The sequence below is a fragment of the Mchenga conophoros genome, linkage group LG7 (assembly GCF_057382185.1).
Source record: "Mchenga conophoros isolate Kocher_MC1m ecotype Shallow Benthic linkage group LG7, M_conophoros_male_GT1.1, whole genome shotgun sequence".
Taxonomy (NCBI): Eukaryota; Metazoa; Chordata; class Actinopteri; order Cichliformes; family Cichlidae; genus Mchenga; species Mchenga conophoros.
Window position 1 is genome coordinate 50,340,841 of NC_140532.1, and position 12,613 is coordinate 50,353,453.

Genomic DNA, 12,613 nt, shown 5'->3' on the forward strand with positions numbered 1-12,613 from the left:
TGCCCTCTAGTGGTGAAATAGGGAGTTGCATAGTTTATCTTCCAGCAACTTCCCGCACCTCATGTGTTGTCTTTAGGCGCCCTCGGTAAAGTCCAAACTCACAATAAAGTCAAAACTAAATATTACAGTGTCACCACAGTGGGTTGACATATTAGTTTGGATGGAAACAGTATCATAACTAACTATTTAGAAAGCAGTTCGGATCTTCTACTGCTTGATTACGTCATTTTTAAGCTTATAAGTAAATTAAATACTCGCGTGCTGCAATTGTTTGCAAAGCTATAGAAAGTAAAATTGTTTCGTTACAATTATCGGAGAGGTGAGTTTCAGTGTGTCTACATAACAGACAGGATGCAGTTTAAACTGGCTGCAGTTTCGACTTCATTCCGATTCTCTTTACCCACGAATCATTATTAAGACACGTCAGTGAACCCTGAAGGCATCACGTTTGTGTGGAAGAGCGGCTTGAGGCGGCTGAACTAGTGGATTAAGCTCGGGCAGCCAGCGAGTCGGTTATTAAATTGAGGTAAGAAGCCGGGTGGTTACAAGTAGTGGATGTATTGTGTCGTTTTAATGCAATATATGATGTAGGAGTCGGCTTCGTTTTAACACAATCTCGGGTAATGGCTGCCGCGGACTCCCAGGAAGTCAGCATAGGAGAAGTAGCTAACCCACGTAGCTAATGCTAACCACCTTACTTTCTACAAACACCCAGCCCACCAGCTGTTCGGCCCGCGTCCTTCTTACATAAACAAGCTAATTGGATTGTCGCCATTTTCTTTTCAGTACGGCACATGTACTGAAACAACAGCAATAGTGAATGGTTGAGCTATCTGTCTCAACATCGGCAGAGGCTCTCAGATCAACTCTCGTTAGCTGTTATCTTCGCTGTCAGCTGCTGTGCTGGGACAATAATAAAGCAGCACAGTCCCGATTCATGCCTCATATTGTGTATGCTGTCATAAGTAAGAGGGCAGTGTGAGGAATGTCTCTCTCCCCGTCTGCCCATCTGTACACACCGGCTCTCTTACTTACGGATCGGTGCATCACAAAAGGCCTCTTAGCTTAAGTTTAATAAACTGGCACACTTACTCTAAGCTATGTATAGTGTGTGGCCCACTTTATGTACATAAGCCTTTTCTAGCTGTGTTTATCTGTCTGGATTATACAGCACTATACTGGACTATTAAGCAATGAACGCGTTTTTTATCCGATTTATCCAGATTTTTATCAGTGAGGTTAGAAGTCTTTAATATCTCGGAGTCGTTGTATTGTGTGCTTATTATTCATTATTAAACTAGTTCATACTGCTTCCCACAGGCGAGCCGTCATCATGACTACTCTGGATGACAAGATCCTGGGAGAGAAGCTGCAGTATTACTACAGCAGCAGTGAGGATGAAGGCAGCGACAATGATGATGAGGATGGGGAGAACAAGACCATTAGGGATGCTGAAGTCACGGAACCCGAGATAGACTACAGCGCAGATGGAAGTGCTGTGAACACAGGTTGTACAAACAGATGTAGTGCATTCACAGGAAAGAAAAAAAAAAATGATCCCTTGTCACAAGGCAGCAGCCCAAATGACATCTAAATAAATTATCTGGTTATTTTTGACAAATAAAAATGTCAGAAACTTTTTTTTTTAAAAATCCTTGGAGCTTCCCTCATTTTTAAGCCATCCTTGTGTTTGACTTTAATCGATCTTTCATCTGTGTCATAAGAATATAGAGTGTGTTATGGTAACAGTGGCTGTTCTGTGTCAGGGCCCAAGGGTGTGATCAATGACTGGAGGAAGTACAAGCAGCTTGAGGTGGAGCAGAAACAAGAGCAGAAGAAGGAGATGGAAAGACTGATCAAGAAGCTGTCGATGACATGCCGCTCTAACCTTGACCAGGAAAAGGACCAAGAGAAACAGAAGGCACTTCAGGAAAAAATCCAAGGCAAAGTAAGTAAATCAGACTAACAGAAGACACATGAAAGACCTCTGAAAACCCTCGTTTAGCTCAGACCTATTGTTGCTGATCAGTGGCATCCCTCCTGGGGTGAATGTAGGCAAAGAGCTGATTATCAAGGACAGCGTGAACATGGTAAAACAAAAAAACTTCTATTTTCTAGACTCTGCACCATTGATTGTATTTGTGGATGGAACAAACAACATACATCATATACTCAATAGGCTCAAGATGCTTTTTCTTTTTTTCTTTAATGAATAAAACTCGGTCTAGTTTATTCCAGTTTTTGTCCATAGTCCACTCTCTCCTGGCTGTAGATTCATATTCAAAGAATACAAAGAAGTGTGAATTGTGTTGCACACACTCGTCTGATTTTGTGTGTTCATTCCTGTCTGCTTCACAGATGACCATGCAGGAGTACAACATGCTTCAGGAAGAAGAGGATGATGAAGAATTCCTCCAGCATTACCGCATGCAGCGCATCGAAGAGATGCGGCGCCAGCTGTGCCGCGGCAAGCGTTTTGAGCAGGTCTACGAGCTAAACAGTGGGGAGGAGTTCTTAGAGGCTTTAGACAAAGAGGACAAAAGCACCCTGGTCATGATCCACATCTACGAGCCGGACGTCCCGGGCTGCGAGGCCATGAGCGGCAGCCTGATGTGTCTAGCTCAGGAATACCCGCTGGTCAAGTTCTGCAGCGTGCGCAGCTCAGCCATCAGCACCAGCGCACTGTTCAGAGACAGCGCTCTGCCTGCTCTGCTCGTTTACAAAGCCGGGGACCTGATCGGCAACTTTGTGCGGCTCACAGATCAGCTCGGGGAAGACTTCTTTGCCGTAGACCTGGAGGCCCTGCTGCGGGAGTACGGCTTGCTGCCCGAAAAGCCTCCCGTCATCCCAAAGATGGTTCGCAACGGAGCCATCATACAGAGCACTGTGAGCGACGAGGACTCTGACCTTGATATAGACTAGAGCCATAGCTTCTAACATGTATGATATGCTTGGGAAAACTGTGTACACAGATGTGGCCCCTCTGTAGCTACAGAGCGAGCCTTGACTGACACCTCACCACTCACGCAGCCACACACAACCAGCATTAAAGCAGAACCAAAAGTGAGTGCAGACACCACAACTTAGTGCATTTCATCCTATCATTCCATAGTAAATATGAGTTATTTGATGAGTGTAAATATCATTATCAGAGGGTTTCAGAATACTGTAGATGTTTTACGTTTTGTTTGAGCTGACAACTTTACCTATTTATTGTGTTAAACCACATTGCCGTGTATTCATGTGCTTCACTGTGTAGAATAGAAAACCTTTGGGCCAAACTAACTATTAGTTAATTTTCTAACTTTTATATGTGCTCCACCATATCAAATAGTCAGGACAATAAAGTGTAAAGTGTTTGGACTTGGTATTTTGTTGTCTTTTTATTTGCTGGAATCTGTGTAAAGTTTAAACTGCATCATCAACATTATTCAGTTTAATTCAGTTGTACTTTTGTAGTGCCAAAATCTGCCTTTATATTGTAAGTTAAAGACCCTGCAATGTTAGAAGGACAAGCCCCAACAAGCAGTTATGAGCGATCACTTGGTGACAGTGGGAAGGAAAAACTCCCTTTCAACAGGAAGAAACCTCCAGGCTCAGGTTGAATCAGCCATCTGCTGCAAGTGGGTGAGGGGAGGGAGACGGGATGAAAGAAACACTGTGGAAGAGGGCCAGAGGTTAGTAAAAACTAACGATTAGAGGTGAGTGAAGAAGAAACACTCATTGCATCATGGGAGGTCTTTAAGATAAGATGGGACCTGATTATTCAGGATGTTTTATGTGAGGAATTTAAATTCGATGTGCTTTCTTATATAAAAAGAAGGGGTGGCACTAAAAGTGTCCTGAACTAAATGAATTCTAAAAGTCCTCTATCAAGCTTGTGATGGAGCAGAACTTGCAAAGAGGTAAACAAACTATTTTATATTTTAAAAACAGGTAATCAGGTGATTGCAATAATAATTACCAATGTGCTGGTGATATTTACATATTGCGTAAAAGAAAAGTGCCTGGAGGCGTTTCAAGATGACTGCCAAGTGGTTCAACTGAAGAACGACTTTGGCTGCTTTAACATTTTATTGTTTTTAAAACAGGAACTGGTGAACAACGTAAAGCGTTGGGGTAGAAGTGTTTAAGGTGAAAACACCTGAGTGATAACTAGTGTTGTTGAAACTGGAGGGCCAAGAGTGCCAAAATGAATTAAATAAGTAAATAAATAATAAATTACACATTTCAGTAATTAACTATTTCAAATTGGAAATAATCTATTACATCTTTTCAAATAAATTCATTGATATTTCAGTAATTATTTCTATTTCATTACTTAGTTTTTTTTAAATTGGAAAGAATTATTGTTTCATTTTATAGCAGGTAAAGTGGCTTTAGCTGTACTCAGGCAAACACAAAAAATTAGCAGTTAGCTTTATTTTTCAGTAAAGTTCACAGCATTTCCATTTAGAGTTACAAAAACCAACTTTCTGAGTTCAGCTTAGTTATAAACATTTATTGTATTTCATTAATACAATAAATGGCTAAAAAGTAAGGCAACTCCCTGTGTTTAACCTGCTCTCAGTCTGCTTTCTCTACACCCACATGAACTTTTCGCTCCAGTGAATCCTCCCCAGAGGTGATTTGTACACAGGATTGACAGGTCAACTCTTCAAATCTTGTCGGCTCAATAATTCCTCTGAACAGGAAGAGCGGTGGCATCGACACTCGCTGTTCAACCATATTAAATTGCACAATACAGCCTGCAGCGGCCATGAGGAGTTGACTCAACTTTTCTGACATCAGACCGCTGCAGCCTACAGGCATCTCATCATTATCAGCAGCAGCTGCAGCAGCATCAGCAGGCGTATGAGGTGTGCTCCGTGACCGTGGAGAGGAGCTGCTGAGCCATGCAGGCCATGCCCACAAAAGGTGTTTTCCAGCAGGAGGTGGGTTTCTGCACTGATACCTGCCAGGAAAGGAGAAATTCTGTCACACTTTGTCAGCTGGGGTGTGCATTAGGCAGCTGGTTTATCCCAAAATGCAACTCATTAACCCTCTGCTGTCCACACAGCCATGAAATCAATGCAAACTAATGCAGTGAGCACAGCTCTGTGAAGTCACGCGAGTAGTTTCAGCCAGCTGCAGACATACACACCATGTTCTGACCATTCGTCCCACAGATGCTGGACATCTTCATCATGATGTTCATGGTGATGATCTGGGTCTGTATCAAAAACAGAGAATTGCTCTGTTAATATCTTTTATTCTGCGAACAGCACAGAATATATGAAAAAAAAAAGCAAAACATCCTGCATCCTAATCGAGCCCTGAAGTGCTAATGTGTATGCAGAGAGTGCACGAGTTAACACAAAGAGCCGGGAGAGGATTAAAACATACAGAACAGGAGTAAATGAAAGGGGAAAAGCCGTTTTGACCTTGGACGCCAACATTTCATCCCCATACACTGTCTCAAAATCAGCTTCTGTGCAATTGTCTCTCATTTCAGCTCAAAGATGTTGTTTTTGTGTACAAGAATATGTGCAGTGAAAAATGGAGTAGGAGACACTAAAGATATAAAAAAAGACTTTCGTAACAAAGAAAAGGATCAGAATTAAACACACAAACGTGAAGATTTTATTTCCCATTTGAATTATTTTCTTGCACTATGGATTTTTCATTTAAAGAACATAAATTCCTCAAAGGAACGTTTTATTATTTCATCTTAACCATCATCGTTTTGAGTTATTTTTATTAAAAACCAAAACCAAGCTCAGCCTGCCCACCTGTATTTACAGATAACATAAAGAGGACTCTGTACCATTTGAGTGAAGCCACAGCATCCGTTTGAGCTCTCTGAGGGCCTTGGTGAGGTTCTCCAGCTGGTCATGGAGGTGGATGTTCTCCTCTATCAGCGCATGGATCGTATCCTGCAGTTCAAAACCCTGACTTTCCAGCACCAGCAGGGTTACCAGCAAAAGCCTTAGTGTCCTCATAGCGACTGCAGCACAAAGCTTCTGTCACATCTTCACAGTAACCCAGCGATCCTTGTCACAGGTGAAGACAGGAATAAATGGTCGGTGCAGATATTGTCAGCTTAAACACGGCAGGGGTGGGAGTGACAATGGTTCTTTCTTTCCAAAGCCATGGGTGGAAAGCTGCCAGTGGGCTGCTTTTAAATCAATCCAATGTTTCCGTATCACTAAGTGCAGTAGCAGAAGCAGATTGCTTCAGTGTGATCGTCCTCAAATACAAATACGATCTATGATAACAACGGATCATCAGGGGAGGGAGTTCGGGAGGAGGTACTCCCTATTCATTAACATACAAAACACTGGAAACAAATTTCAATCTAAAAATCACAATTGTAGCTTTTAAGTAAACTCTCAGTAGCAGCAGCATCTAAAGCTAAAGCCTGTCATGTATGGGCAGAAACTTGGATAATCAGTCATTTTCCACTTACTGCCACATTTGTAGTTGTGACAAAACTAATGGCCGTCACAAGGAAACTGCACACCTGTCAAAAGTAACATGTAACTTTTTTTTCTGCTTCCATACATCTACACAGCTCATCAGGACTGTTTTCGGACTCGTGGAAGTGAATTATCACTTGAGAAAAAACAAATTATTGTGGGGAAGAAAAACATCCATTTATGTGCATCAATTCCTCAGACACAAACACTGCTTTAAAAATATAACCACATCGGATACCTGCGCAGATCACTGATCTAAAGAAGCTCATGCTCAAAATTGAAGACTCAGGACACTGTAGTGTTTTTTCCAAACAAAAACCCTTTTATTTATTTATCATGTGAATGAGTTTATGCGGTCTTGGCAGCCCTGGTGCGCTTCTTTTTGACCACAACAGGCTTCTGGCTCTTCAGGATAGCGCTGGCACGACGCAGGGCAGCCTGGGGAAACAAATGAGACGTAAATGTTGTTCTTAAACTTTGACACAAACAAAAATGCCAGCTATTTAAAGTTTCAGCCTCCCCAAAACCACAGATTAAGCTCACCATACGCAGGTCCTTCCTGTATTTGTTCTTGCGAATGATGTGCCTCAAGCTGTTGAGGGTGGCACGGGAATTCTTGTTGATGGTGACCTTGACGTAGGAGTTGGCAGGTTTGTTCTGGCCTGTGCATAAAGAGAACAAAATGAGCATCCAATGTATCCAATGATCCAAAAATATGGATTTTCCAAGAAGAAAACCACATTTCTGTATACTGTGATATACACAATATGCAGAATCTAATACTTCTGCAGTTGTCATCCTTGTCATATCTCACTGTACAACACAAAATAATGTATCTAGTTATAAATTTTAACAACTTCCTTCCCCCCCCCCCCCCCCCCCCTCCCATTAATGGAAATTCATTAGGCATCCATAGATGACATAAACGTTGCTGCTACCTGATGCATAAGGAGCATTTGAAATATTTGTGTTCAAATACTCCTTAAAGTTACTGAAGAGAGGATCGTTTGTCCAGTCTGAGTCTGGACAATACTATTACTCAAACGTTAATGAACCAGCATTACTCATTTACCTGCACGCTTCTTCAGCACTACGACGACACCCTTGCCGTCGGCTGCAGGCTGCACACCTACAGTCTTCTTGTGCACCAACCCATTGAAGCGGAAAGAGTTCCTGGCCTTCAGGTTGTTGGGCTCCTGTCACAAAACAAAGACATTCAGATCACTGGCATGCATTTATTTAATTATCTTGCCTGATCCTGCTGTTAGGCTAGGGAGGTAATGTGGTATATTTTAATAAACATTACCAGGACATTTAAAAATCTCAACAATTTGATCTTCAGCAATATAAATATTTACGGATGCTAGCCAACTAGCATTTCCAGTGCCACCTTCAACTAATCTCACATCTTTAGCCAGAATTATGTCACAAACACAGATACAGTCCAAGCCTATGTGGCATATCCTGTCAGCTCAGCTAATATGCAATTCTCAAACACTAACAGCAGATTGTCTTGCAATGTTTTGTTAGTATGTTAAGGTAATGTACAAAGCCTGGGATCCGTGTTTTAAGTCTAAGTTATTTGTGTCCCTACCATACCACACTGTACATCACTGCTCAAACCCAGTTTCAGTACTAAAGCAAACTTTCTGGGTGCGTAATCGCACGTTTGGTCAGGTTCTTCAGAGCAGGTTTTGTACTCACAGTGCTGTAAGTCTGTCCGTTCCTCTTGATGAGGAAGCTGGAGCAGTTCCTGATGACCATCCACTGCAAATGGGACGACATGGTGAACCTGTGTAAAAGAGTTTTTTCTTGAAAATCTGGAAGACGAAAAACCCTGACAGGCGTCTAACATGTTTGCCTGCATTTTCTGACATTAGCTAAACGTGTTAGCTTAGCGTCACAACTTGAACGGACTAACACGGGAAACGATGAGACGGCAAACATCTAATATAGCGAACCGTAGACTTTACTATTCTGTTAGGACTGTACAGAAAACACAGAGAGCTGCGGTTGCTAGCATTAGCGCCACTGTTCAGGCCGGGGAACCGAAGGAGCACGATGAGGCCTAACCAGAGCGAGGTGCTTACAAGATTAATCTTTCCATTTCTACATACAACAGGGACATTTATTGTCGCACAAGGTGTATAACAACAAACATAAGAATAATACCTACATTTATTAACACAAAAACAACTAGGGAAAGAAAACAAATGTACTTTAATCACCAGCTTTTAGCCACCGAAGCGACCACGTTACCTTTTAGCGGAGGAAAGGACCGGAGAGAGCGGAAACCGCTTTACGGAACCTCTCGCTGAGATTCTTACGCACACCCATCTACCTTTTTAAATTGCATTTTGGGACAAAAGCCATATTTTATTGAATTATATGACATATAGCTAATAATTAATATATATATGTACATTTTATTAACGCATTTGATGCTGTATTGAATACTGAATGTAATTTTGTTTAGTACTAGTTATTTATAGAAAGAGCGGAGGAATACGTTCAGCGTAGTAAGTATGTCCACGTCATTAATGTGCGCCTGGTGTTTACAGGCACCCGCCTGAAATTTTACACATAATAATCAGCTGTTTTAACGCCAAACCGATTAGTGTTATGTTAGCTCCAAACTCGAGCCAACGAGGAGCAAAGGCAGGGCGAATCAGAGAGCGATTGTAGACAAAATCGCAACTTCTGGACGCCGATTTTGATTTATTTCGTGGATGTTTTCGTTATGCTGCTGTGATTGAAAGATGTGAACAAGAAATGTATCTGAGGTCAAAACCTGATAAGTTAAAGGTCACGGCCTGCTCTAGCATGGCAGGTAAAGTCAGGGTCTTGTGATGAAGAGTCAAACATGGAAGAAGAAGAAGATCTGGAGACACTTGGGGAGCAGCTGTACTCTCTGATTTCCTCCAAACACAAAGAGGATGCTGGAAAACTCACAGGTTAGGGGACCTGCGTACCTCAGTTTTTGTTTAATGACATTATATATATATATATGTTTTTGTCGTTTTGTTTTAATACTTGCAAGTGAAGCTGTAACTTGGCCCTGAAGTCTAGCTTGATCTGTGTTACAGGCATGTTACTGGAGCTGCCAGGTCCTGTGTTGACTCAGATGTTGCAGGATGATGCCATGCTGACCGCAGCTGTGGAGAAAGCCCTGAGAGCCCTGCAGGTGGCACAGGAACCCAGGTACAGAAATGGCCAGTAGTTTTAGAGTGTTATTTTTAAAAAGAAAATAATTTGTAAGTTACACTATATGGACAAAAGTACTGAGTACTGCCATTCAGTCACCTTTAGAAACTTTTGTGAAAGAATGGGTCATTCTAAAGGGATCACTGAAGTTGATTGTGGTGCTGTAATAGTATGTCGCTATTGCAAAAGGTCAGTTTGTAATATTTTTCCCTCTCTAGATCGACTGTAAATAGTGTTATTGCAAAGCGGAGCAAAGCCACAACATTGAGCGGTAATGCAAACAGGGCATAAAAAGTGCCAATGCTCTGCAGAACCCCAAACCTCCTTTCACATTAACATCAGCATAAAACCTGTGCAACAGGAGCTTTCTGGTATGAGTTTCCATGACTGAGCTGCTCCTGTAGGTGTAATGTGGCTTCTGGTCAGCCCAGTTTTTTGTCCATTTTGTGTATGTGTCAGATTTTTAAGCATGACATTGTTATGAGTCAAAGGTCCAAATGGGAGTAAAATGATCCCAGGTGAGGAATAAGAGGAGATGACAAGGCTGGACTTTTCAAGGGGGACAAAGGCCAGAATAACACAAAAAAACTTAAATAGAAAATTACCAGCATCCACAGAAAAGAGACACCACAAGCAAAAATGGCAGTTCACCTCTATAGGCCTTGGCTTAGGTTAATGGTAAACCCCAAACCAGGGGTGGGCAACTCCAGGCCTCAAGGACCGGTGTCCCTGCAGGTTTTAGGTTTTTTGAACCTAACACAGCTGATTTAATTGGCTAAATTAGCTCCTCAACATGTCCTGAAGTTCTTCAGAGGCCTGGTAACGAACTAATCATGTGATTCAGGTGTGTTGACCCAAGGTGAGATCTAAAACCTGCAGGGACACCGGCCCTCGAGGCCTGGAATTGCTCACCCCTGCCCTAAACACCTGGTGAATTAAATCTGTATCATAAGACCTGACAAAGACAGTTTCAAAACAAGATGTGCCGGCACTCCTAAGAGGCATTGTGACCTTTCTTTCTTTTACATAGGCCACAGGAGAGCTTTACCTTTGGAGTAAATAACAGTAACACACATGGGATTTATCTGAATGTCAAAACATTTCAGCGAGTGTATTCTCATGTCTTTCTTTACAGTCAGGTATGTAAGGATGAGGATGATGTGTCAGTGTCTTCTGACTCTCTGGGGGAGCAGCTATTTGAGCTGGTGGATGTTTACAACACAGGCCACTCACAGAAAATCACAGGCAAGTAAAATGTCTCAATAAACAACCCATAATATGTGTGTGAGATTTCACCTTGAAACAAAGCTCCAAATGAGTAAATTTTAATGCAGGCTTGGTCAAACAGTTGTATGCTAACCTTTTTGGTGACTTCTAATATAAATTAAACTACATGTTCAGCTTATTTCAAATAAACCCTTTAAAATCGTTGCCTCTTTAGTTCTGCTTTCTGTCTCACACACTCTGTTTCATGTTTTATATTTTTAAGTAAATTTCAATGATTCTTTTACTAAAGAAGGGAATGAGTGGACACTTTTATTCTTGCTAATCTTCATAAGAAGATAGTAATTCATTTTCCCCCTCATTTTAAACGTATGATCAAATTATGTTGTTAGATCCTGAAAAACATTCTCAGCTGTATATTTTTGTGCCAATAAATAAACCCATGTTAATCTGAAAGAGCTGGTATTTCAACATAGTTTTGTTCTATTTTAGTGGATGGATATTTACATTTACTGCATCAACATTTAATTCTGATAGTCAGCCTCAGCAGCTGGGGATCAGACCGGAGGGGGCGTCTCTGGTTGGTGCCCGACACGCATAGCACCCAGTGTTATACGATACCTCCAGTGGGATGGTGACCCTATAGGAGGGTGGGCCTGTGTCACCTCTTCAGTGCCCGGCCGTGCCCCATGCGGTGCGGCCTGGTGACCACGCAGTCACTCTCAAGATCTGTCCACAGTCCTGGCTGCAGGGCTGGAAGCAGCAACCACATCCTGGGCAGGATAAACTTGTCCCTTGATTCCTCAATCTTGTTTAGGGTTCATGTGAATTTCTCTATGTCTGGCCCCTCACCCCAGATCAGTGTGCTTAGCTACTACATTAAGGTGGCAGTCCCCCTGGGTGCCTCCTGGGTGAGGTGTTCCAGGTATTTCCTACCGGGAGGAGGCCTCCTGAGTCAACTCTTGACATACAGCAGAGAAGATGTCTCTTGGCTGGCCTTGGGGAAGGCCTCACTGTCCCCCAGGAGGAGCTAAAGGAGGTGGCTGGGGGAGACAAAGGGCTTCTCTGCTTGGGCTGCTGCATGCAGGATAAGAGGTAGAAAATGCATGGATAAATGGATATTTAATGCACTTTTCCTCCATAGGAATGCTTCTCGAGCAGCACAAAGATGCCATCTTAAAGCTTCTTTCAGATCCCAGTCTACTAGAGGAACAAGTGCACCTCGCCATGAAGACGCTGAAAGAGTATGTTGTTTTTTGTAGAATATTTTTACATATCGGCTTGTTCAGAAATGTGATTTTTTTTTTTTTTTTTTTTTTAAATTGTAGCCTGCTTTGCAGACCAGTATCAGGGCAGCTTTAATAAGATAGGAGTGGAAATCTAATCAATTGTTAATGAAAAATTGTAATAATCGCTTCACTTCAGGCAGAATATGGAGGAGACTGATGTGAGCGACACCTCAGAGCTGGATGACACAGAGCGTTTCGGAGAGAAGCTCTTCTCGCTGGTGGTGGAGATGGATCCACTCCATGCAAATGATATTACAGGTGACGTTAACCTGTAAATACTTTTGTGATTAATCAGTATTTTGTTTTTTCTCTCTGGAGAGTTCTTGTTGATGATGTTGAAATACTGATAATACTCCTACATCCTTGTAGGTATGCTGCTAGAAATGGACCCAGCTACACTCCAGCAGCTGCTCAGTGACCACACAATGCTCCAGATTG

General features: G+C 42.1%; 4 protein-coding genes across 6 annotated transcripts in view; 2 read left to right on the plus strand and 2 right to left on the minus strand.

Moving 5' to 3' along the window:
* Positions 1-375: 375 nt before the first annotated feature.
* pdcl (phosducin-like) lies at positions 376-3,363 on the plus strand. The gene is made up of 4 exons (XM_085279960.1): positions 376-526; positions 1,321-1,508; positions 1,767-1,948; positions 2,359-3,363. Exons 2-4 carry the CDS (start codon positions 1,334-1,336, stop codon positions 2,920-2,922), a joined length of 921 nt encoding a protein of 306 aa, XP_085136086.1. The 5' UTR covers positions 376-526; positions 1,321-1,333; the 3' UTR covers positions 2,923-3,363.
* Positions 3,364-6,137, minus strand: LOC146571039 (uncharacterized). Its single transcript, XM_085279961.1, has 3 exons — positions 5,807-6,137; positions 5,144-5,212; positions 3,364-4,954 (listed from the first exon to the last, which is right to left on the minus strand). The coding sequence occupies exons 1-3, from the start codon at positions 5,979-5,981 to the stop codon at positions 4,803-4,805; spliced, it is 396 nt and encodes a 131-aa protein (XP_085136087.1). The 5' UTR covers positions 5,982-6,137; the 3' UTR covers positions 3,364-4,802.
* A 620-nt stretch (positions 6,138-6,757) lies between these two features.
* rpl28 (ribosomal protein L28) lies at positions 6,758-8,741 on the minus strand. Of its 3 annotated transcripts, none has more exons than XM_085279965.1 (5): positions 8,718-8,741; positions 8,163-8,250; positions 7,531-7,654; positions 7,002-7,120; positions 6,758-6,896 (listed from the first exon to the last, which is right to left on the minus strand). In XM_085279965.1, the coding sequence occupies exons 2-5, from the start codon at positions 8,241-8,243 to the stop codon at positions 6,807-6,809; spliced, it is 414 nt and encodes a 137-aa protein (XP_085136091.1). In that variant the 5' UTR covers positions 8,244-8,250; positions 8,718-8,741; the 3' UTR covers positions 6,758-6,806. The 3 variants fall into 3 exon arrangements, with proteins under 3 accessions (XP_085136091.1, XP_085136090.1, XP_085136089.1); XM_085279964.1 differs by having other exon boundaries at positions 8,687-8,732; XM_085279963.1 differs by lacking the exon at positions 8,718-8,741 and adding an exon at positions 8,635-8,700.
* A 245-nt stretch (positions 8,742-8,986) lies between these two features.
* Positions 8,987-12,613, plus strand: part of LOC146571041 (uncharacterized) — a 4,560-nt gene continuing 933 nt past the window's right edge. The window contains exons 1-6 of the mRNA XM_085279966.1: positions 8,987-9,412; positions 9,545-9,659; positions 10,798-10,907; positions 12,031-12,130; positions 12,312-12,433; positions 12,545-12,613. The exon at positions 12,545-12,613 is cut by the window's right edge and continues 933 nt beyond it. Coding sequence (XP_085136092.1) covers positions 9,322-9,412; positions 9,545-9,659; positions 10,798-10,907; positions 12,031-12,130; positions 12,312-12,433; positions 12,545-12,613 — 607 coding nt within the window. The 5' untranslated portion in view covers positions 8,987-9,321. The remainder of the gene's footprint in view (positions 9,413-9,544; positions 9,660-10,797; positions 10,908-12,030; positions 12,131-12,311; positions 12,434-12,544) is intronic.